At 40.7% G+C, this 24,727-nt stretch overlaps 1 protein-coding gene across 1 annotated transcript in view; it reads left to right on the top strand.

Moving 5' to 3' along the window:
• The window catches only part of MUC6 (mucin 6, oligomeric mucus/gel-forming), a 38,867-nt gene that overhangs the window by 12,350 nt on the left and 1,790 nt on the right, over positions 1-24,727 (top strand). Inside the window, exons 8-38 of the mRNA XM_068194953.1 lie at positions 490-697; positions 1,486-1,608; positions 2,275-2,395; positions 2,709-2,847; positions 3,007-3,111; positions 3,443-3,515; positions 3,778-3,915; positions 4,751-4,912; positions 5,455-5,549; positions 6,208-6,340; positions 6,975-7,224; positions 8,373-8,425; positions 8,548-8,657; positions 9,398-9,549; positions 10,289-10,430; positions 10,886-10,996; positions 11,357-11,542; positions 11,937-12,176; positions 12,595-12,751; positions 13,480-13,623; positions 14,135-14,197; positions 14,996-15,043; positions 16,321-16,500; positions 17,559-17,837; positions 18,473-18,514; positions 18,743-18,976; positions 20,179-20,622; positions 21,140-21,562; positions 22,110-22,553; positions 23,073-23,516; positions 24,023-24,466. Of these exons, the coding sequence (XP_068051054.1) occupies positions 490-697; positions 1,486-1,608; positions 2,275-2,395; positions 2,709-2,847; positions 3,007-3,111; positions 3,443-3,515; positions 3,778-3,915; positions 4,751-4,912; positions 5,455-5,549; positions 6,208-6,340; positions 6,975-7,224; positions 8,373-8,425; positions 8,548-8,657; positions 9,398-9,549; positions 10,289-10,430; positions 10,886-10,996; positions 11,357-11,542; positions 11,937-12,176; positions 12,595-12,751; positions 13,480-13,623; positions 14,135-14,197; positions 14,996-15,043; positions 16,321-16,500; positions 17,559-17,837; positions 18,473-18,514; positions 18,743-18,976; positions 20,179-20,622; positions 21,140-21,562; positions 22,110-22,553; positions 23,073-23,516; positions 24,023-24,466 (5,887 nt within the window). The remainder of the gene's footprint in view (positions 1-489; positions 698-1,485; positions 1,609-2,274; positions 2,396-2,708; positions 2,848-3,006; positions 3,112-3,442; positions 3,516-3,777; positions 3,916-4,750; positions 4,913-5,454; positions 5,550-6,207; positions 6,341-6,974; positions 7,225-8,372; positions 8,426-8,547; positions 8,658-9,397; positions 9,550-10,288; positions 10,431-10,885; positions 10,997-11,356; positions 11,543-11,936; positions 12,177-12,594; positions 12,752-13,479; positions 13,624-14,134; positions 14,198-14,995; positions 15,044-16,320; positions 16,501-17,558; positions 17,838-18,472; positions 18,515-18,742; positions 18,977-20,178; positions 20,623-21,139; positions 21,563-22,109; positions 22,554-23,072; positions 23,517-24,022; positions 24,467-24,727) is intronic.

Below are 24,727 nucleotides of genomic sequence, written 5' to 3'. Positions count from 1 at the left end.
ATAAAATCAGTGTGCCTGACAACCTTTGAGACCTTACACTGCAATAGGCACCATGATAGGCAACACAAACCTGCAGGTAACAGAAATACACCAAGTGTGTGCTCAAAGAGGAATGACTTTTGTGATCTTCACATCTGGGATGTTTTTCATGGAACATGTTGTCTTATGTTTGCCATGAGACAACACATTTCCTGTGTGTAATGCTCTCATCCACTTTTAGGGGGTTGATGGCACAGAAAGTGACTTAATTTTCAATATGAGAAGTGGAATTATTTCAATATATCAAGTTCTTTGTATTGTACAATTTATTTATATCCCCTTTTATCTGTGAATTTCTCACACATTTGAAGTCAAATACACATTATTAAACTCTAGGGGGAAAAAGCAAACAAGCCAATAAGAAAATCAAAACTAGCAGCATTTATTCCACTGTGGTTTTCATATGAAGGAAACACCACCAAGAACAGTTTTCTTTCTCTTTTTATTTAGGCCATGATCTGCTCTCAGTTACTTAATTTGGTGTCACCCACCTGCAGTGTGCCCAAGGATAGGTTTGTCATTCGTTGCCAGCTTGATATGCAGGACTGCAGTGAGCCAGGACAAAACAACTGCACTTGCTCTACACTGTCAGAGTATTCCAGGCAATGTGCTATGTCCCACCAAATGGTGTTCAACTGGAGAACTGAAAACTTCTGCTGTAAGTTCAAATGGTTTATTCATGAGAGACTGTGCTTAACTTTTCTGTGTCTTGAATAGAGGGATAATGATAATAACTGGAATATTTAAAAAAGTCTCTACTGTCTTTAATCAAACAAATTATTTTCTGCAGAGAACAGTGGTCTTTGATAAAGCTGTAAGGAGAGCAGGGAAACCTCAAAGAAGAAGGAAGCTCAAAACATAGCTCCTGTGTCTAGATCAGTGACAATAAAACAGACAAACATCCACCAAGTGAAAACTGTTTAACTTCTCAAACTTCCTACAGGAGGCTGCTTGCTCTAAGAACAGTTTTCTTATTACTGTACTTGGAAAATTAGCCAGTGAAGAGAAAGCACTTTTAGATAGCCCCTGAAGTCTTTGAACCTTTTTGCTAATAATTGCCATAACTCCCTTTATTCAGAGATGATTTTCAGTAGTCATTTTTCAGATGTTAAACCTTCCTATTTACAACGACTGATTGGAAGTAAAACCTTGAAGTAGTACAGAAAATCTGATTTTTGGTACTTCCTTAGGCTGCAGTATGCCCTGTTTGCCATTCTCCAAGCTTCTGAAAAAAAATATTTCCAATTTTGTGGGCAAGAAATATGAAAGAAAGCCAGAGTGAATATACAGTGGTAACAAAGAATACTCAAATGATGAAATGAATATTGAGGCAGGATAAAAGAATGTTAGTGTCAGAAATCAGAAGGTTTTTTCCTTGCAAGGTAGCAGATGAAATGTTCTATGTTTACACTTCAAAAATCTTAACACTCCCACTGTTTGTTGCAGCTGTGGGAAAATGTTCTGCAAACCAAATCTATGAGGAATGTGGTTCTCCATGTGTTAAAACCTGTTCCAACCCAGAGTACAGCTGTTCCAGTCACTGTACCTATGGCTGCTTTTGTCCAGAAGGTATAATTTCATCATATTCTTAATGGCTCACACAAGTGTTTTTTGCACATATCCAGTCAAGTGGAATGGACTGCTTAATAATGAACTAGCTGTGCATTTCAGGGCATTGTGCTGCTAGAACTGCTCTTTCTCAGGTAACATAATGTAACTGGAATTTTGAGTAATTGTGGTCCTTAAAGATGGTTGGTCACTCTTCACAAGAACAGAGCTATGAATACATTTTCCTCACAAGACCATGGTTTGTGATGGGGTAAAGATATGCCACCTGCTTAAAGTTCTTTGCTTAAATATACATTGATCAGGCACCAGGAAGAGGTAACATACCTCAGAGGATTCCTGCAGTATTATGGGAATTTTGTAAATTCCCTTTGAAATAATTCAAGATGAACTCATCACAGAAATTGTGATTATTACTATCATTTGCATTTCAAAACAGGACAATCGACTGCGCTTTCATGTGACAAAGTAGTCAAAAGCTGTTGTCACTTGTGAATATTCAGTTTCATTTTAATTAGGAGAAAATTTCCTGCATGGTACATCTCCAAGTATGGACACTGGCTGTGCAAGAACAGCATTCTCAGGCTAATTTCAGAAAGCACTCAAGCCATAATAACTGTAGTGCTAAGTGAGGATGGGGAAAAATGTTTTGTTTATCTTCTTTGGCAGGAACTGTTCTTGATGATATCTCAAAGAATCGGACATGTGTTCACATTAGCCAGTGTCCATGTACACTGAATGGGAAAACATATGCTCCTGGTGAGACAATGAAAGCAGCTTGTAGGACCTGGTGAGTACCAACAGGTACTTCCATGAGAGAATAAAAAATACCTTTATTAGACAATTGGAAAATTTTGCCTAACCTTTCAAAGGGCATCACCTTTCACGATTCAGGAAAGTTTACTGACAATCCATGCAAGTGTTCAGCAACTTTGAATTAAGGTGAGCAATTTCAACTGATAAATGTAGACAAAGAAAATCAAAGCATAGACAACATAAGGAGAAAAGTGATAAAAACTACATATTTCATTGCTAGGAAGTCGCTGAGTTTTTAGAGCATGAAGAAAAGAATAACCTTGCACAGAATTTCTTGTTTTCTACAGTAAATGTGTGATGGGTCAGTGGAACTGCAAAGACTTGCCCTGCCCTGGAAGGTGTTCACTGGAAGGAGGCTCCTTTGTTACCACGTTTGATTCAAGGCCATATCGATTCCATGGGGTTTGCACTTATGTTCTTATGAAGGTAATTTCAACAGAATACCAAATGGATATATTTTAGTCAGTCTTTGGTTTCCTATTGGAACACAAACTGAGGACTTAGAAAGATACACATTTATTCTACAAATCACTGTCATACTGACATAGGCTTCCCCTTTTACTTTTCTTTTCTGTTTCCCTCCAGAGTTCCAGCCTGCCACACAATGGAACCCTAATGGCTGTTTATGAAAAGACTGGTTATTCTCATTCTGAGACATCACTTAGTGCTATAATTTACCAATCTACAAAGGTAGGTATTCCCTCCACAGGTTCCATCCAGCACTTTATCACTAGATTAGCAAAATAAGTGCTCAGTCATTGCTGGTAGCTTGAACTTAAAAATTATGGGATAAATAGTGAAGATATGTTTCTGCTCATGTATACACAGAAAAGATCTCAGTTACATCACTCAGGAAGGTATTTTCAGAGTGAAAGCTAAAAGCAGCATGTTATAGTGGGAGAAAATGCTTGAAATAATTTTTTTCTTTTACATAGATCATCGACAGTATAGTTGTTTAACTTAACATATAAATGCCATCTGTAAAGATAGTTACTTCTGGTTCCATGTCCTCTTCTTACAGGACAAAATTGTGATTTCTCAGAATGATCTCCTTACTGATGATGATGAACTCAAGCGGCTGCCTTACAGATCAGGTAAAAAAAAGGGGGAATATAAGTTATATCCAAATTAAATTAAATGTCTGTTTTTACACAACCCAACATCTTTCACAGTCTTTCAATTGCTAATATCAGGGGTTTTAGAGGAAGGTTAAAGTCTCTCCTGCTGCATCTGTTCCTCTAGTTGTGTGTGGGAGAAGAGTTGTAGACAGAGTGCTAGAACATTTATATATGTGTTAAAATCGTTACCTTGCAGTATCACCAACATCTCTGTTTTTAAATGTTCTTGTTCCTTCAGGAGACATCACCGTTTTCAGACAGTCTTCCATGTACGTTCAGATGCATACAAACTTTGGGCTGGAACTTGCAGTTCAAACATCACCTGTGTTCCAGGCCTATGTGAAAGTTGGATCACAATTCAAAGGCAGAACACTAGGTAAGTAAACAAGTCTCCTTACAAAGGAGAAAATATAGGGAGTATAATTTTGATAACTTAGTATTCATCTTTTAGGAAATCAATTTTCTTTTCCAGATTCAAAGAAAAAAAATGCATTGGAAACTGAATTGATTTTTCACTAATAACTTTTAAATTAATCAAAGAAACCAGAGGTGTCACATTTTTCATACATAACACAATGCTGTTCTGTATTTTATGTGTGCCTTTTTCAATATGTGCTATCCTACACAGTGAAGGAGCAACAAATAAGTCTGTGTGGTCTCTGCATCTTGGAGCACAAAGCTCTTTGAATGTCATGCATGACCACTGTAAACACAATGAATGTAAAAATCTAAAAGCTTCTGAGCTGGTAATCACCAGATGGAGATGTTTATTGTACAGCAACCTTAGCCACACAAGCATATCTTGCATTCTGATTATGGGGAGTTGCAGAGATATTTTGGCTTTTACAAAAGCCTAAATGCATATTCTTTGTTATTATGCATTTAATATACATAAGAAAACGAGCAACTCCAAAAGCGTTTCATGGCCTTTCTCTTTTACATTATTTAAAACCACTTTTTTCTAAAAAAAGACAAAAATTTCTCTATGACTTTGTTGTTGATTAGAAGCTGACACTCTTAACTTGAGGAGGCAGAGACTCAGTGACTGAATGTGTACATAATCAAGATTCTCCGGCTACTTGACCTGAGTAGTCATTGACCCTCTATGTAGAGCTTTTGAATCAATTGTCTCACTGTTACAGAATGAAACATAAGCCTTTGTGCACGCATTCTTTAATTTCTGCCGTTCCTTGCATTTCTGATGTTGTCAGGTTTATGTGGCAATTACAATGGAGACACTACAGATGACTTCATGACTAGCATGGATATCGCTGAAGGGACAGCCTCACTGTTTGTAGATTCCTGGAGGGCAGGAAATTGCCATCCTGCCTTAGAGAGAGAGACTGACCCTTGCGCTTTGAGCCAACTGAACAGTAAGTAGATGATGCCGTGGTAACCGATCTCTCCAGCTGGCTTTGTCTGACACTTCCATAAGCCCGTACCAGGGAAATGAGAGAGATGGACAGAAACAGAGAGTGAGAGGATTGAACATCACAAATTCTGTCACCAACAAGCCATTTTTGCTTTCTAGAATACATATCAAGTGAAAGCTCATCAGATCCCATTCTAGAGATCTGGGATTGAGATGCTGAATGAGAGTGTTTTGATCTGTCTATGCAATGTGCATGAATGTCTTAGGCTTGCTCAGCAGTACTGAGACTGAAATCCAGGTTTTGTCTTCCCGAGTCTCTATTGCTATTGGTCTTGAAAAAAAAAAAAGGTGAAAAAGAAGAAAAACTCTACTGAGCTACTTGTACAAGAATATAGTCTGAAAGCTAACAAGCTAAGAAGTTGTCCTGTTGTTCAGTGCATCATTGCCAGAAGTTCACCTAAAATACCAAATTTTTTGAAAATTTCCTTTTTCATTTTTCCACCTAATTTTCCCATTTTAATGTTTATTGTTTACTTTCATTAGAAATATCTGCTGAGACTCATTGCTCCATTCTAACCAAGAAGGGTACGGTGTTTGAGAGATGCCATGCTGTGGTGAACCCTATTCCTTTCTACAAGGTATGAAGTTTTTATGATGGATGATGTACAGAGGGAGTCGAAATATAAACCAGATTGGACTCATAAACAGTGTCCCACGCATTGAATCAGCAATGCAGAGAAGCTTAGGAACAGGTGTGGTGTTGAAAATTATGTCTCCACCACACTGAAAATCTGTTTGGTCACAGGCACCAGTCCCATCCCTGTGAATCAGAAAATATTTTTGCTCATGCTGCAGTTGTCCATGACAACAACTTTAACTGTGCAAAGTGTTGATTTTACCATGTGCGTAATTGAGTTTAATATACATGCCAATCTACACAAAACATTTTGAATATTAAAAATGAGAAGCGGCAAATAAACAAAGACTTTTTTAGGGTACAAAGTATATTTTATTTACATCAGCAATGCAATTACTCAGATATTTTCCATCAGTTTTAGTTATGCAGTAATATGTATTTTGTGTGACTTAGTTCTTACTAATTCAGCATAGAATCATATTGGTTGGGAAAGATTTTTGAGATCATGGAGTCCAACCATAAATACAACAATGCCAAGTCCACCACTACACCACGTCCCTAAATGTCACGTCCACATGTCTTTCAAATACCTCCAGGGTGTAGCACTTCCAAATGTCTGGTCCCCAGTAACAAAGTACTCTCTGTGTGTTGGGTTTCAGAGATGTGTCTACCAGGCCTGTAATTATGAAGAGACTTTTCCTTATATTTGTTCTGCTCTGGGATCATATGCACGAGCATGCAGCTCCATGGGTTTAATCCTTGAGAACTGGAGGAGCAGTATGGACAATTGCAGTGAGTACCTGAACCAACTCTTAGTGGTTTGCCATCAGATGAGTAATGAGGAAATAGTGATCAGAAAGAAGAGCTGTAATTGGGTAATAAATATCCAACTGTTGGATACCCTTCTAGTGTCCGTCTCAACGGGGTTGTTATTTCAAGACTATATGAAAAAGATAGTTCATATGCTTTAAGGTGAGTATGGGGATGCTTCCAGGACTTGATAATTAAGGTACAGAATAGCCAGGAAAATAAAGTTATCCTGTAAAATGAGAAAGAACTAGGGAAAACTGACTACAGGTTTTATTATTTTGCAACTCAGACAAAGGCACAGGTTTCACTGTTACTCAAAAATTCATTGATATTTCTGCTAAGCTTCCCTTTGCATTATGAAATTCCAAGATTGACAAAAAAAGCTGTAAGGTATTTTACCTGCATGAAACTTCTGAAAAGCTGCATAGTTTGCTGTTAAGTCTTGGTCTGCAACATGTTTTACTAGAGATCCACATCCACAGGAAAAGAAGCAACAGGAAGCATTGAAACTGTTGACACAAAATAAGCAGCACATAATAAGCAAAAGTACATTATCTTTCACAACGAAGACAATCAGTAAATGAAGTTTAACATACATTCTGGTCTTGTTTTATAGCCATTACTTGCACTGGCAATCAAACATTCAGCTACAACACTCAGGCATGTGACAGGACATGCTTGTCACTCTCCAATCGAGCCCTGGAATGCCATCCATCTGATATTCCTATTGAAGGCTGCCAGTGTCCTAAAGGAATGTACCTGAACCACAAGAATGAGTGTGTTCGTAAATCTCATTGTCCCTGCTACTTAGAGGACAGAAAGTACATCCTGCCTGACCAGTCAACAATGACTGGTGGGATCACCTGGTAAGTGTGTCAAGTTTAAAGGTGAACAAACTGAAAATGGAGGTGAGGGGTCTTCATGTCTCTGTCAAGGGTCAACTGCAGTAAGCAGACAAGCACCACACAGCTACTTACTCCAGCAGGATGTGGAGGAGAATCAAAAGGACAACAGCAAGAAACCTTATGGGTAGAGATATAGACAGTTTACTATATTTCTTTATTATTAATAAGCAGAAAGCTCATTTAATAAGCAAAGCAGCATAAACAATCAAAGCTAAGTAAGGAATTGATTCAGAACTTAATGTCAGCAGGCAGCCATTCAGACATTTCCAGGAAAGCATGAATTTGCCATGCATAATGGTTTGTTGGGAAGATGAGTGCTGTAACTCAGAACATCCCTCCTTCTTCCTTTTTTACCTGAGCTTTTATTGCTGAGCTCGATATGGTATAGTATGGAATCTTTCTTTGGTCAGTGGGGTCAGCTGTCCTGGCTGTGTCCCCTCCCACCTTTCACTTAGAATGAAAATACTTTGCTTCTCAGCTTCCTCCCTGGCAGGGCAGCCTGAGGAGCAGGAATGCTGGGACACTGTTCAGCACCAGCTAAAACAACATTGTGTTGTCAACAGTGTTTTGGTCACAAATCCAAAACACAGCACCACTGAGCTGCTACAAAGAAAATTAACTCCATTCCAGCCCAAACCAGTACAGTCTCCTTTATTTTTAATAGCATAAATTTATTTTTCAAGACATCTTTTTTGCCCTTTTCTAAACTACAAATATTCTTAACTGAACAGAAAACATTTTACTTACCTTCAGCTTGGAAATGTTACAGAGAAAAATAAAAAATAATAGCTGAGATCTGATTATTCCTACTAGGAGATTTTGTCAACAGCACTTAGCTATATACAAACTTCTGGAATAACTTGATAGGCCATCCTCATAGTGACAATTGCTTATGACTGGTAATAGTGATAATAGGCTACTATTCACTTTCAAAATTGATGTTACTGTGTAATACAAAAAGTGAAGAGACAAGCTGACTCGTATTCCACTTCAAAGGATGGGAAGGAGGCAATAATATGAGTGAAACATTTTTAATAAAACAATTCTGCAAAAAAATCAAAATTTCTTTCTTAGAAGAGATTTCCATCTATGTTTCTTTTTCTTCCTAGCTACTGTGTTAATGGGAGGCTAAGTTGCACAGGCAAACCTCAAAATCCTGCAGGTATGAGTCTGAAATTGTTTACTTAGAAACATTTTTTGTCCTTTATGTTGTAAAATTACTACTTCGCTGTTCTCTTCTATGTTAATTTCTCCTCAATGTTAAATTTTCTTCCTTTTTCCTAGAAAACTGCAAAGCTCCTAAGAAATACATATCGTGTTCTGACTACTTAGAAAACAAGTATGGAGCTGCATGTGCCCCTACCTGTCAGATGCTGGCTACTGGAATTGAATGTGTGAGTTTCACAGCTCTGGGATATTTATCCTTTTGAGAGAGGTAGAATGTTCTAGTTTTTACTTAGAACTAGACTACATTGCTCTAGTGAAATTAAAGGAATTATTTTTTCTTATATGACGCAGTTAAATATCAGGCTGCGTACACAAAAATTACACATATATTTAAGAAGTGATTAAATAAATTAATTGCATGAATTAATGAATGAAATTCTATTAGAATAAAAATACATTAAGGATTCTTAACTACATGGCTATAATCCCTGGCTCAGGTACTCCATAAGCTGTCACTCCATGTCAGTGGAAATATGGGGTTTATGCTTCCTGTTCTATTTTTTCTCAACTCTTTGTTGCTGTTGATCACAGAACGCAGGAGACCTGGGCTAGGTGAAGATCTGTGCTGTCCTGATGGGGTTTTCTTATATTAAGGAAACAGACTATTTGGAAGAATTGTAATAAGCTTCCTTGATATGAAGAATATTCTGTTGTACTGTTTCTGAAAGACAGGTAGTGATGGAAGATAAATTTTTCAGAGGCTTCCGGTATGTTTAGTATCTCATACCACAAATCTATGTTACAGCTTCAGTGAAAGTAGTTCAACTGACAACAAGGAACAGCACAAAACTAAAATCAAGCCCAAAGAGAACGTAGCATAGGTTCACTCTTGACACCGTTCACATTCAGGATAAAATGCATCTCGCATTCTTTTATTTTTGTTTTGCAATCTGTTGGCCTTTCCCAGATACCCACAAAGTGTGAATCAGGCTGCGTCTGTGCTGATGGCCTCTATGAAAATCTCGATGGCATGTGTGTGCCAGCTGAGGAGTGTCCATGTGAATATGGTGGCCTTGCTTATGGAAGAGGTGAACAAATCCAGACAGAATGTGAGATCTGGTAAGAATGACAGAGTTTTTAATTGCAGATCCTCTGTTTCACTGAAGTGTACAGTCGCATAAAAATAAGTGTTTAAGTGACTGGAGAGTAGGAAATGGCAACAGCTGTAAGGAAGAAATACCATGATAGACTACAGGGATTAACAGAAGATTAACATTTGACAATATATGTATGGATAAGAGTCATTGTACCACCTGCAGGGATAATTTCTGCCTTATGTATGTTCAGGAATAAAGGCATCCAGTAGGGCCTGTGACTGTAAATTATATAAAGTCAAGTATTATTAACAACTCTACTTAAATAAAGATGAGGGCAAAATCTTTCTTCTTTTCTGTAGATAAAAGCAACCAGCCCCAAATAGATTCCCATCCCATTAGCAGCACTCTCAATGTACTTTATTCCCTTTCTAGTCTATTATTATTAAAAAAACACTCCCTAAACTACACAGAGCAGTGATTTCTGATCTCATTAAGAGCAAAAATAAATGGGTTTCACTATTTCTTTCATTAAAAAAAGGCACAAAAATTATTTAAGGTTTCTTCTTTATTATTAATTCATTTTCTAGGCAGTCCATAAATTTTAATTATGTTTCTCATATTAACTGTAACTTGGTCTCAGTGTACATAAGTCAGTTAAACATGTTGAACATGTTATCAATAAAAGTGGATGTATAGAAAAATAAGCAGGTGAAGATGGCATTTCTTTGAAATCTGAGTGTGGTTTCTCTTCTCACTCCCAGCACTTGCACAAAAGGCAAATGGAAATGTGTTCAGAAAACAAGGTGTTCCTCCACCTGTAATCTGTATGGAGAAGGCCACATCACCACTTTTGATGGACAGCGTTTTGTGTTTGATGGCAACTGTGAATACATATTAGCTATGGTAACCTGCTTCCTTCTGGTTGTTTCAGCAGCATCAAGAAATAGCATATTTTTATTAGTCTCTTAAATACAGCTAGGATGCATCAATAAACACTACAGCACTTTGAATGTTTATAACCACTTACTGAGTTTCTACAGATTATGTTTATTACAATGCTTAGAATGAAAATATTTTACGTCTAAAAAAACGTAATTTTCATGCCATTATAACCAATTTTACATTTTTAAAAGATATGTTTAAATAGTCATTGTATTCTGTACCAGATAAATATGTCTTTAGGGAAGTTACATCAGTTTGATGAGTAAAGCAGAGGTCATCACCTCCCAAAACAGAATTACTAATGACATTTTAAAGATCCTGTATTTTCTAATACTTTTATGTTTTAAGTTGGAAGACTTCAGGCACAGTCTATTGAGCCTTTGTGCTTCTTGTGGTTTGTTTTGGGTTTTTTTTAGGATGGCTGCAGTGTTAACAGACCCATTTCCTCTTTCAAAATTGTTACTGAGAATGTCATCTGTGGGAAATCAGGAGTTACATGCTCCAGATCCATCAGCATTTACCTTGGGGTAAGCTCTTCTTTCTGCCATTATCCAGCTGAATAGATTTTAAGACCAGGTTTTCTTCATTTTTTCGGAGCTTTAGCTGTATCTTAAGAGAAAGGTCTTGTAAGTGAAATTATGTGCTAAACCTAGAGCCTTGGTTTTAGTAGGAAATGCCATAGCTGTTTGTTTAGGTTTTTTTAATTCTCATGTTGTGTTTCATTCTCCAAGAATCTTGTCTATGTAGAAGCCAAGAAATTTTGAAGTTTAGTCTGCAATGAATTGCTAAATCAAAAAAATTCAGCTGCAGTGTTACGGCAGCTGAACTTCAGCAGCAAAAATAGTGAAACTTGATAAGTTGTAACTTCCAGATAAATTTTCTTCCAGAATCTGACAATCATACTGAGAGATGAAACCTTCGCTATTTCTGGGGAAAATCCTGGTATAAGGTACAAAGTGAAAAAGAATGCCCTTCACCTGATGTTTGATATCATTATCCCAGGAAAATACAACATGACCCTTATTTGGAATAAGCACATGAACTTCTTCATCAAGATCTCCAGAGAAACACAGGTATTGCAGAATAATTTCCTTAAAGTGTCCCTCCATTCAGATTGAACTGCACATTCGATCACGGTTACCTTGAGTCTCAGTGACAGCAAAGCAATTCATTTTTATCATTATCTCCAAAACAGCAGAGATCTCCACAAGTGGCTAACTTTTAATGGATACTGTGTTCAGGAAATTTTTGAGCTAAGTGTTTGTAATTTATGCAACTGCACATTTGAATTTGATCTCTAAATGGTGACAGTTTACAGTTTAGAGGAGAAACCTATGCACAGGTATGTTAGGAGAGTGTATTTGTAGATGACATTTACTCCTAAAGCACAGGAAACAGTCAGAGATCAAAAGGGAAGGTGAGAATTGTAACTTGCTGAACTGATATTGGTGCTTTCATTGACTCTAGGAAACGATCTGTGGTTTGTGTGGTAACTATAATGGCAACATGAAGGATGACTTTGAAACTCGAAGCAAGTACGTGGCATCAAATGAGCTGGAATTTGTCAACTCTTGGAAAGAGAATCCTCTTTGTGGGGATGTGTACTTTGTAGTGGACCCCTGTAGCAAGAACCCTTATCGTAAAGCATGGGCAGAAAAGACATGTTCCATCATCAACAGCCATGTTTTTTCTGCCTGTCACAATAAGGTAAGAATTAATTTGCTCTTTTTTTTTTATTTATAGGCATAATCCATATTCTTCCAAATGCTCACTCTCCAACAGGTGATTTTTTGTTTGGCAAAATGTTTCAATAAATACTTCTAAAAATGTTTATGGCTCACATTTATGTTAATTTTCTTTTTTTTTTTTTTTAATTTGCTCTTCACCTGCCCTTTTGTGAACACAAATGCTAAGTATGCCATTAACTGATTAGTTAAAACTAAAAGAGTGAAAAAAGAATGAAGACTTAAGAATCAGGAATTGGTGATGCCTGATATTGATTAATGCATTTTTGGGTGGTGAAAACCAGTGAGAAATGTGGATAATGCTTCAGTGGCTATGCATATACATAGAGTATAATGGGCACAAAATAATCTTGGAAAATGAATCCCTTTTTGCCATGCAGGTGAATCGGATGCCCTACTATGAGGCCTGTGTCCGAGACTCCTGTGGGTGTGACATTGGAGGGGACTGTCAGTGCATGTGTGATGCCATCGCAGTCTATGCCATGGCATGCTTGGAAAAAGGCATCTGCATTGACTGGAGGACCCCCGAGTTCTGTCGTGAGTTTCCTTAAGCTCTCCTTACACAGGTTTAAGAGATTTTTATTGTCAGTATATTAATTTGGCAACATAGGAAACTTAGTAATAACCACCTCATTTTCTCTGAGGGCAGAGTTAACCTCAGACACCCGGGTTTTGAAATCTGTACTTTTCTGCTAAATTAACCAAAATATTTTCACTCTTTTTATCATGGAATCATGAGAGAGAAAATAATGTGGTCACAGAAAGCAGATTGTTTCTTCTCCTATCAGTGTATAGTACACTGTGAGTTTGCCAGCAGAGAAAGCATGAAATTGTAAAAAAAATGTTTCTTTTGAGCTATGATGAAATCAATTTCTGTGTGGATGTCAAGGGAATGTAGACAGCTGTGTTGGCTGGAACACTGTAAAACAGGAAAATGACATCAAGGTGTTCCAAAACAGCAAATACAAAGGAAAAAAGAGGATGAACATGCTATAAATCAATGTTAGAGTTGTCATCTTTGGTGGATTTCCTTCCACATTTCAATATATTGTGTATGAAAGGTTGTGGAAATGTCTGCATACTGTACTTGCAAAAAAGAAACAGACCTCCACGAGTTACAATATATATTTACATCAGAAGCTAATAATTTCAGTGAAGATTTTTTTATTCCAACTGTTAGTTTTGTCTTCCTTCTAGTACTTTGGAAGTATGATGCCATTAATTTGAAAAAGAAAAATCTTCTCTCTTGCTTGTCCTTTCTTTAGCTGTCTATTGTGAGTATTACAATTCTCATAAAAGAAAAGGAATTGATGATGCTTTTTCCCATGGCTACAACGATGACAAATGCACCTGGCACTACAGGCCTTGTAACTGTCCAAATCAAAACTACAAATATGTCAATATTGAAGGTAATAACGTCTACAACTGTAAACCAGGAAACAGTAACATTTTTTTTTTTTAGATCAGTCATAGCACAGTTAAATAATGATCATTTAATTGATGTTATTTTTCAAGAAGTTTTGATGATATTTCCCTTACTAGTAGTGTTTTAAATATATTTTTATATATTTATATATTTATAAAAGCTATATTTAGCTCTATATCAAGTTCAGCCTGTCTGGAAGAGAAATTCTGACTTGCACCAAATCAAAAGAATTCACTGTACTTAGGAAAGAAAATGTAGAGAGAGAAATTAATATTTTAATTAAACAAATGGATATAGCTGAAGAAACTAAACAAATTCCTGCATAGACAAAAACCTCCTTCTGAGGATAACATTGGAAATACTTACCTGAACAGATAATGTTGAAATTGATACTATTTTTAATAACAGATATATAATATATTAAATTATAAATAGTGTAAATTAAATGCCTTTCTCTAAGAAATTAAAAACAGACTTCTCTACCCTTTTTTCAGGCTGTTACAACTGCTCTCATGATGAATACTTTGACCATGAAGAAGAAAGGTGCATGCCATGTGGTAAGCAGCAGTCCTTTCTCCACAGTAACTTGAAAACCATACTACAACATTTGCACAGACTCAGAGAAGATATTTTTATAGTATCTCTCCATAAATGAGTGTTCATCTATACATAGCTTCCTTTCAAAATAAACCCATTACTATACTGCTTGTAAAATAAAAGTATTGGTGTTCTAGTCTGTGTGAGGCACAGGCCCAGCAGAGCTGTGAGTCTCAGAGGTATTCAACACATTTTACAGAAAAAGGGAAACATGTAGCAGAAGAGCAGATGTAGCTACTGGACTCAATAAATATCTTTCTAGATTTTTTTTTTAATTCACGTGAGGTTCATTACCATATGGCTTATTTCCATGAAAACCTATCTTATTAAATATGGTTTTGGATAGACTCTAGTTGGACAGTTTGGATTTTCATGCAGATGTAAAAAAAACCTTAAGAACAAAATTCTCATTATAAAATTCTATCTTGTGTAACCAGGATCTCATCTAGTGATCTCCCTTACATACAAAACCATGTTCCAATATCCCTGAAAACTGAGGTGCCCTTAGCCATAGAAGTCATAACAAAGATAGGAAAAACTTACTAGTGTTCATTATAATAATGAGATGTATTGATTTCTTTGTAATTAAGTCATTTGATGTGAATTTGACCGTGGAAATATGTAAGATTAAATACTCTCAGAAATACCTCAGTAATTAGCACAGTTCTTGGAATCCAATCCAATGAGATTTGCCTTATCTGGGATATTTTAATATGTTTTTATTCACAAATATAACCTGTTTTGTCTTTATGTAACAGGACAAGTAAACGTTACCACCACACCCGAACCATCTTCACCTTCACCAGGTTAGTTTACACAGGTGACCAACTGTGTAACTTACACACTGATATTATGTCCTGATAAGTGTTTATGAAATCAATAATGCCCTTTTCTGTGTGATATAGCAGCATTATCAGTTTCACATGCATAAGGTAAAATGATGAAAAATACCCTGGTACCATAATATCTTGGGCTGCATCAAAAGCTGTATGGACAGCCGGTCAAGGGAGGGCACTGTGCCCCTCTGCTCTGATGAGAGCCCACCTGGAGTGCTCTGTCCAGCCCTGCAGTCTTTAATTCAAGAAAGACAGAGTAGGGCCACAAAAATGACCAGAGGGTTGGAACATCTCTCCTGTGAGAAAAGGCTGAGATCTGGGGTTGTTCAGCATGGGGAGGAGAAGGGTCCATGGAGGTCCATGGAGACCTCTTTGTGGCTTTTCAATACTAGAATGGGGCTTATAAGAAAGATGGAGATAGACTTTTTAAGTAGGGCCTGTTGTGATGGGAGAAGGGGTAAAGGTTTTAAATCAGAAAAGAGTAAATTCAGACTAGCTAAGGAAGAAATTGTTTATGATGAGGCTGGTAAAACACTGGAAGATGTTGCCCGCAGAGACTGTTGAACCCCCTTACCTCTCCAGTTGAGGCTGGAGAGGCATTTGAGCAACCTGATCTAGTTGGACTCATTTCTGCTCATTGCAGAGGGAGTGGACTAGAGTATCATTAATGGTCTAAGCTAACCCAAGTCATTCTATGATGAAAAGGATCTCACAAAAATTTATACCCAATCTTACTAGGGACTGGCCATATAAAACTTCAAGCTGAAGGAAGTCTTGATGGAAATGTGTGACTGACTACACCAAATCCCTATAGCCTGATACAGGAAAGAATCTACATATCTTGATCTTAAATTTGTTAGAAAGTCCATTAATTTCCCTGAAGACAGATGGTATTGGAAAACTTTATACTGTGGGTCGTGTGAATAATAAAATTACGGATACTATTCGATATAGGATTGGAATATTGTTTCATCTCTGCTGATATGAACAGCTGTTTATGCCAAATTCACTTTAAAGTGAAGAAAAAGGTATAAAGCATCTGCAAGAATACCTGTTTAATGTATTCACATAATAGCAAAGGAAGCAATGGATTACAGTTCTTCAAGGTTTAATCTAAAAGGTTTTAATAGTAGCTACTGCTAATAGCTATAAAAACACTTGTTTTACTTTAGAAAAAATCCATTAATATAGATATGTTGTCATATTGAGGACTATTTCTCATCTTTTCATTTTGATTTTTTTCTTAGTAACAACAATGCAGCCCAAAGTAACAAGGAGCTCTACCACAAGCACACTTCCAACAGTACCTAGTACTTCTTCTGCAACAACTGTATCACCTGAGACTACAAATCCAACAATAACTGCAAAAATTACAGTTCCAAGAACTTCACCCTCACAACCTCTTGTCACAATAAAGTCAACTACTGGTAGGTTTTTAGTGTTATTTTCTAAAATAAATTATTATAAACTTGTTCTAAACCTCTGTACATCGTTGAGATACCATTCCTAGGAATGCATTTCAAATTCACACACCATCCAAGCATTAGACTCCAAATCATGAAGCAGACAAAGCAAGTTTCCATAAAGGAGTTTGTGAACCAGAAATGTTCAGAAGTGTAGATTGAAAGTGCATAAAAAGATATAGGATATAGGCATTAGGTTAAAAATGCAACCAAAAAGTGAGTCATCTGAGAAACACAGTTCTATAAGCAGTGAGCAAGCCCAGCTCCAGTTGGGTTTATTAGCTCAGCTTCAGCCTCTTTTCCACTGGTTCATTTATGGAGTTCAAGGAGCACCCAATCTATTAACTCTGAATAATGTAAGCAAGCCCCAAAGCAGAGTCACACAGGTATCAGTGTAGCAACTTTGTCTAGGCTTCTAAAGTCCTGTGCTCTGGAGGATGACTCTGCCAGCATAAATTACTTTCTGATTCTGTGGCTTCTGGAGCCTTATTTAGCCTCATACCAACATGCACTTCAACTAATAAATCATCTTGGACCATGGCTGTCAGGGAAAGCAGAGGTAAAAATAGGTCCCAAAGGAGTCAAAACACACGAAAGCTGACATTGTGACAGATGATTTGTGCATTGTGGCAAGGAGAGTCTATAGTATGATGTTATTTAGCTTTTCAATACAAATTGCATAAGCTGCAAGTGTGGCTGATTTGGAACATAATAAAAGCCAATGGACAAAGTCTCTATCATATAGACTTTAGCCAAAGTGACAATAAAGCTAACTACTTATATATTAAACAAATCTAATACAGAAAAATACAGAAAATGAGAACAAAGGGACAATAGAAAACTAATATAAGCTCAGAAATATTTGGTAAGTGTATGAGAACATGAATACAACAGTTATACTGAAAATATTTGAAAAATAAAATATTATCTCTAAAATACAAATATCTTCTATATAATTTATCTGGTTTTAATTTTTCTATGAATTTGTTACTCACATTATATTTTTACCTTTACTCCAAAAGAACATACAACATCAATTTTTACCACACCAAACATGACTACAACCATCACTACCCCTTCCATAACTACCTCAATGAAAAGAACCATGGCCACTACACCAAAGTCTGTTCCCTCATCACCTTCTGCCTCATCAATCGCTGCTTCAACAGAGACAGAACAAGTAGGGGTCACCTCACCATCCTTCAAGACCACCACGAAAAGGGAAATGGCAACCTCCTCAATACCTACTCAAACCACAACTCAGAGCATCACTTTCAGCCAGCCTGAACTAACAACAGCAGGTAAAAAGCACTTTCTTACATCTGTCAGGTGAAGCCATCACTCACAATTCATAGGTCAATATACTCCTTATAAAAAAACCCAGGCATTCTTACTAGATGTTGCAAACAGAAAGGAAAGAACATGGATAAGAAGTGTGATTAAAATGGAAATTTATCTTGCCAATGGAGCAAGCATCTGACATCCAATTATGATCTTAAAGCTAGCATTAGCTAGCTAGCATCTCTTCCAACACTTCCTCCAAATTTAGACAAAATCTCTCTATGCCTCAAAGCTAGTTCTTCAAAACTCACAGATCACAGAATATATATTCCCCCTACCCGTTGTAAGAAATACTCCCCCCAGAAATATTAACCTTTTTGAATGTCTGACACTCAATATACAAATAGGGACAGTCTCCTCTGAGGCTGTATGGCAACATGAATTACTACATTAGCAACTGACAGGCTGGGACAGTGTGTGGTGGGAAGTCTACTGCAGTGGGAGGGCAACTGTACACTCTTTTCCAAATCCAGATCTCTCCCACAAAGTACTGTTGGGGTGCATATATCTGGGTCTTCTTGTGCAAGCAATTACAGCTTCCTCTAGGAAGCTCACCAGCTCCCAGCCATTACTAATATTCATTCTTTCACCACAGAGAGTGAGGGAACCAAAGCAACCACTCTGCGCTACCCAGAAGGTGAGTAAATGGGACTAAAGAGAGGCCCTTGGCCTAAGACTCTGCTTCACTTACCTCAGCTTTTCCAGATGATGGTCTTGCCCAGTTTGGAATACTTGGTAGGGGAAATATGTGCATCCAACCAGGCTCTTCTTTCCTCAGGAGCTTCAGAAAAAGGCAGGGAGTGTCAAATTGTCAGAGGCACCCTTCAGACCCACCCTCAATCAACTTGTGCTTTTCTCTCTACAGTTGTCACCCACATAAGAACAATATTGACACAGCCTGTGCAGCACCTTGTCACACAGACACAGACCACCCCTGGCACATCCATCAGCACCGCCTCTGTTCCGAGAGAGACCAGCCCTGCCACTAGCCCAGAAGTTCCACTGACAAGGACATTTCCAAGCTCCAGCTCTTTGCTTGTCACTTCAGCCTCATCTGCTTCTTCCCTCTCCTCAACCCAGCTGGGAACATCATATCCCGGTAAGGCTCCCTTCTGCCCTTCCTGCTGCTCTGCCTGCTTCTTCCAGCTCCACCTTTCTCTTCTAAGCAACACATCCCACAAAGGCTTCAGTTTTGGTACTCGTTCTCAATTCCTCCTGCTATTGCCAAGGGACAACAGCAGGTCCTGGGCCTGACCCACACATGACCCTGACTGTGTCCTTCTCCCTGCAACTTCAGGGCTTTGGCTCTGAGGCACAGGCCTCTATGAGAGTTCAGGCATCCATGAGTTCCTGCCCTATAGCTACCAATCAGATACAAGTTAAAACGCCTCTCTATTCTTACAGTGCTGCCCTAAGAATGCACAGTGGGACAGGGGTGAACAAAAGGCAGGGAAACTGGAAACACATCTCCAATTTACAGCTCAGGACAGTTTTGAGTGAGAGGCATAACCCAAGGACCAATCTCCAGCCAAAGGATGCCTAGGCCCTGGCACATCCAAGAAAAGTGCTGTTCAACAAATATGACCTCATGGACCAATGCTGACCCCGAGTGCAAGAGTCACCAGTGGAGGGTGGGCAAGAAATTGTACACTTAACTCCAAGCTGAAGTTCTTTCACTTAGACCCACGTGCCAGAGTTGTCTTAGTGACGATCCTCCTTTGGGGAGATGCCACAACATGCTTTGCCTAGAATCCTTCCCAAGACTCAATCATTCTTTTCTCTCATCCCTTTCTTTGTAGCAAGGGAGCCAACCAGAGCTAAGACACCAACTACTAAAGTAGTAACAGGTGAGTGCTCTGGTCATGAAAGAGTTAAGAATTATCCCCGGCCAATGCATCCATATCCCTTCAGTAGCCATGGCCCTCCCATGGATCCCTCCCAGAGGACTCTGCAGCTAGCCAGTTCTAGACTATCAATAAACAAGTGATACCTCTTCCCCACTCAACTGTTCCAGGAAGAAGGGGATGAGACAAATTGCTAGAGGTCAACTTTCAAAATAGTCAGCAGCAAGCACTTAAGAAAGAGAAGCAGGAGAGGATGGAACATATTTAGGATAATGGACACCTTTATTAAAGGAAAAACAATAAAAAACAAACCCAAAACCAACCACATTTAGTGGGAGCTAAGCCTCCCATCCTGGCCCATAACTGAGCACAAAACCTCAAAAAACAAAGGAGTCAATATCACCCAACTTCCCATAAGCCAGCAATATACAACTGACCTGTGCTTCCCTCCTGGCAGCCTTCACCCATGAACAGTCAACTGTGCCACACATCAGGCCACCTGTAACCACCAAGAAGACCACAGCTGCCACCTCCATCAGCAGCACCTCCAGGACCTCTGTCTCCACAGGGGCCAGCCCACCAAGCAGCACAGAAGTGCCTCTGGAAACAGCCTCTCCATCTTCCAGCTCTCCACCTGTCCCCAGCAGCCCGCTCAGCACCCGGCTGCCATCCACTGCCACCACATCCACAGCCTCCTCCACAGCAGCTCCTAGCACCAGCCCCAGGCCCACACCTACAACCCTGAGGCCCAAGACATCTTCCCCCACAACCAGTGCTGCAAAGGAGTCTCCTGTAACAGAGTCCTCTGCACCCACCACAGCCAAAACCAGCACGCTGCCATCATCTGCCTCTTCTCCTTCCTCAGCTGTGTCCTCAACATGGCTCAGCTCCTCACAGCCTGGTAAGGCTCCCCCCACCCATCCTGGTACTTCCTGCTGCTCTCCCTTTTTCCACTCATCCTTAGCAGCCACACAGCTTCCTTGCTGAGTTGTTTCAGTTTTTGCTCTCTATCCTCATTGTTTCTACATTGGAACACTGGTATGGCCTTACTTACTTAGGGCTCTGCAACACTGATCTCTCCTGTGGAGCTTGAACTGCCAGTCTCAGAGGGGACTGTCCTTAAGCTCTGCCTGTTCCTTGAAGGGACACCTATATATTCACACAGGATCCTCTTCCAGGAACAGGTAGTAGGATGTTGCCTGTTGGAAGGTACTGTATCCATTTCCTCCCTTTTCAAGACAAAAACCAGACAGCTTGTAGACAGGACCCACAGTCTCAGTGCTCCCTTTTTCCCAGGGAATATTCAGTACAGCACAGCCCTGCTAGTCTTGTTTATATCCTAAATCTGAGCCATCTGACCACCTCCACTTCCAACTTTTGCTCCCCTCATCCTCAAAAGCTCTGTGCTTTACTTCCAGCAGCCTTCACCCATGAACAGTCAACTGTGCCACACATCTGGCCACCTGTAACCACCAAGAAGACCTCAGCTGCCACCTCCATCAGCAGCACCTCCAGGACCTCTGTCTCCACAGAAGTGCCTCTGGAAACAGCCTCTCCACCTCCCAGCTCTCCACCTGTCCCCAGCAGCCCGCTCAGCACCCGGCTGCCATCCACTGCCACCACATCCACAGCCTCCTCCACAGCAGCTCCTAGCACCAGCCCCAGGCCCACACCTACAACCCTGAGGCCCAAGACTTCTTCCCCAACAACCAGTGCTGCAAAGGAGTCTCCTGTAACAGAGTCCTCTGCACCTACCACAGCCAAAACCAGCACGCTGCCATTGCCTGCTTCTTCTCCTTCCTCATCTGTGTCCTCAACATGGCTCAGCTCCTCACAGCCTGGTAAGGCTCCCCCCATCCATCCTGGTGCTTTGTGCTGCTCTCCCTTTTTCCACTCATCTCCTTTCCAGCCACACATCCTTTCCACATCCTTTCCAGCCAGCTTCCTTGCAGAGTTGTTTTAGTTTTTGCTCTCTTATCCCCTTTGTTTCTGGATTGAAACACTGGTATGGCATTACTTTGTTAGGGCTCTCGGGCACTGCTTTCTGCAATGCAGCCTGGCCTGCCAGTCTCAGAGGGGACTCTCCTTAAGCTCTGCCTATTCCTTGAAGGGACAGACACATGCATATTCACACAGGGTCCTCTTCCCGGAAGAGGTAGTTGGATCTTGCCTGTTGGAAGGCACTGTATCCATTTCCTCCCTTTTTCTGAAAGAATCCAGACAGCAGCTTGCAGACAGGACCCACAATAAGTGTTCCCTTTTTCCCAGGAATACTCAGTACAGCAAAGCATTGCAGTTTTTGTTAAAATTTGCAATTTAAAGCCTTTGAATAGACACATTTCGTTTTTTGTCCTCATCCACAAATGACCTCTGCTTTCTTCCTGGCAGCCTTCACCCATAAAATGTTGACCATGCCACATGCTGTGACACCTGTGACCACAGAGAAGACCACAGCTTCCATCCCCATCAGTAGCACGTCCAGGACCTCTGTCTCCACAGGAGCCAGCCCACCAAGCAGCACAGAAGTGCCTTTGGAAACAGCCTCTCCACATCCCAGCTCTCCACCTGTCCCCAGCAGCCCGCTCAGCACCCGGCTGCCATCCACTGCCACCACATCCACAGCCTCCTCCACAGCAGCTCCTAGCACCAGCCCCAGGCCCACACCTACAACCCTGAGGCCCAAGACTTCTTCCCCAACAACCAGTGCTGCAAAGGAGTCTCCTGTAACAGAGTCCTCTGCACCCACCACAGCCAAAACCAGCACGCTGCCATTGCCTGCCTCTTCTCCTTCCTCAACTGTGTCCTCAACATGGCTCAGCTCCTCACAGCCTGGTAAGGCTCCCTCCTACCCATCCTGGTGCTTTCCCCTTCTCTCCCTTTTTCCACTCATCCTTTCCAACCACATACGTTGCTTGTAAAATTGTTTTAGTTTTTGTTCCCCATTCCCCCTTTGCTTCTGATTTGGAACACTAGTATGGTCTTACTTGGTTACGGCTCTGGGGCACTTGTCTCTCCCATGGAGCCTTGCTTCCTTAAAGGAGATTGACTTTATGCTCTGCCTAGTTACTGAATGGAGACATGCATATCCAGACAGGGTACTCTTCCAAGAACGGGTTCTGAGATCTTGCCTGTTGGAAGCTACTATTTGCATTCCTTCCCTTTTTAGGAAGTAAGCCAGACAATGGCTTGTGGAGAAGATTTATAATCCCAGTATTCCTTTTTTCCCCAGAAATACTCACTGCATCATGGGCATTCCATTTTAAATTCTATTCACAATCGGAGTTCTCTGACCACCTTCATTTCCTACTCTTCTTGTATTCATCCTCAAATGACTTGTTTTCCTCTTGGCAGCCTTCACCCATGAACAGTCAACTGTGCCACACATCTGGCCACCTGTAACCACCAAGAAGACCACAGCTGCCACCTCCATCAGCAGCACCTCCAGGACCTCTGTCTCCACAGGGGCCAGCCCACCAAGCAGCACAGAAGTGCCTCTGGAAACATCCTCTCCACATCCCAGCTCTCCACCTGTCCCCAGCAGCCCGCTCAGCACCCAGCTGCCATCCACTGCCACCACATCCACAGCCTCCTCCACAGCAGCTCCTAGCACCAGCCCCAGGCCCACACCTACAACCCTGAGGCCCAAGACTTCTTCTCCCACAACCAGTGCTGCAAAGGAGTCTCCTGTAACAGAGTCCTCTGCACCCACCACAGCCAAAACCAGCACGCTGCCATCATCTGCTTCTTTTCCCTCCTCAACTGTGTCCTCAAAATGGCTCAGCTCCTCACAGCCTGGTAAGGCTCACTCTTATGTGTCTGGCTGCTTCTGCCTGCTCTGCCTCTTCTCTTTTTCATTTCCACCACTGCAGACCACTTGCATATTTTCTTTAAATTTGCTCTCCATTCTCACTTCTTTTTGAATCAGCAGTGTAATGTGGTTGTCATTTGGTATCATCCTGGGGGTCCAGTCGTCCCACACTGGCCACCATGTCAGTTCTGAAGTCAGCAAACTTTAATGTGCTCGTTTTCCTTGGGAGGCCTGCACACCCACACAGGATCTGCATCCAGAAAGAGCAAGAGGCATCTTGGATAGCAGCATGTCGTTTTCCTCCCCTTTATGGGAAAAAAAGAGGGCAGGTATAGGGCAGAGCCCTGAGTCCCTCCTCTCTCTTTCTAATAAATACTCACTACAGCATGGTGAAGTTATTAATGTTTGTGCTCCCAGTCCGAGGCTGCAGCGACCACATTTGCCTTCTCCTTATGCCCTCGTCCGCAACTGACCTGTGCTTCCCTCCGGACAGCCTTCACCCATGAACAGTCAACTGTGCCACACATCTGGCCACCTGTAACCACCAAGAAGACCACAGCTGCCACCTCCATCAGCAGCACCTCCAGGACCTCTGTCTCCACAGGAGCCAGCCCACCAAGCAGCACAGAAATGCCTCTGGAAACATCCTCTCCACATCCCAGCTCTCCACCTGTCCCCAGCAGCCCGCTCAGCACCCGGCTGCCATCCACTGCCACCACATCCACAGCCTCCTCCACAGCAGCTCCTAGCACCAGCCCCAGGCCCACACCTACAACCCTGAGGCCCAAGACTTCTTCCCCCACAACCAGTGCTGCAAAGGAGTCTCCTGTAACAGAGTCCTCTGCACCCACCACAGCCAAAACCAGCATGCTGCCATCATCTGCCTCTTCTCCTTCCTCAACTGTGTCCTCAACATGGCTCAGCTCCTCACAGCCTGGTAAGGCTCCCCCCACCCATCCTGGTACTTCCTGCTGCTCTCCCTTTTTCCACTCATCCTTAGCAGCCACACAGCTTCCTTGCAGAGTTGTTTCAGTTTTTGCTCTCTATCCTCATTGTTTCTACATTGGAACACTGGTATGGCCTTACTTACTTAGGGCTCTGCAACACTGATCTCTCCTGTGGAGCTTGAACTGCCAGTCTCAGAGGGGACTGTCCTTAAGCTCTGCCTGTCCCTTGAAGGGACACCTATATATTCACA

The sequence above is a fragment of the Anomalospiza imberbis genome, chromosome 6 (assembly GCF_031753505.1).
Source record: "Anomalospiza imberbis isolate Cuckoo-Finch-1a 21T00152 chromosome 6, ASM3175350v1, whole genome shotgun sequence".
Taxonomy (NCBI): domain Eukaryota; kingdom Metazoa; phylum Chordata; class Aves; order Passeriformes; family Viduidae; genus Anomalospiza; species Anomalospiza imberbis.
Note: the sequence above shows the minus strand (reverse complement) of the source record. Positions and strands in the feature narration are given on the sequence as shown.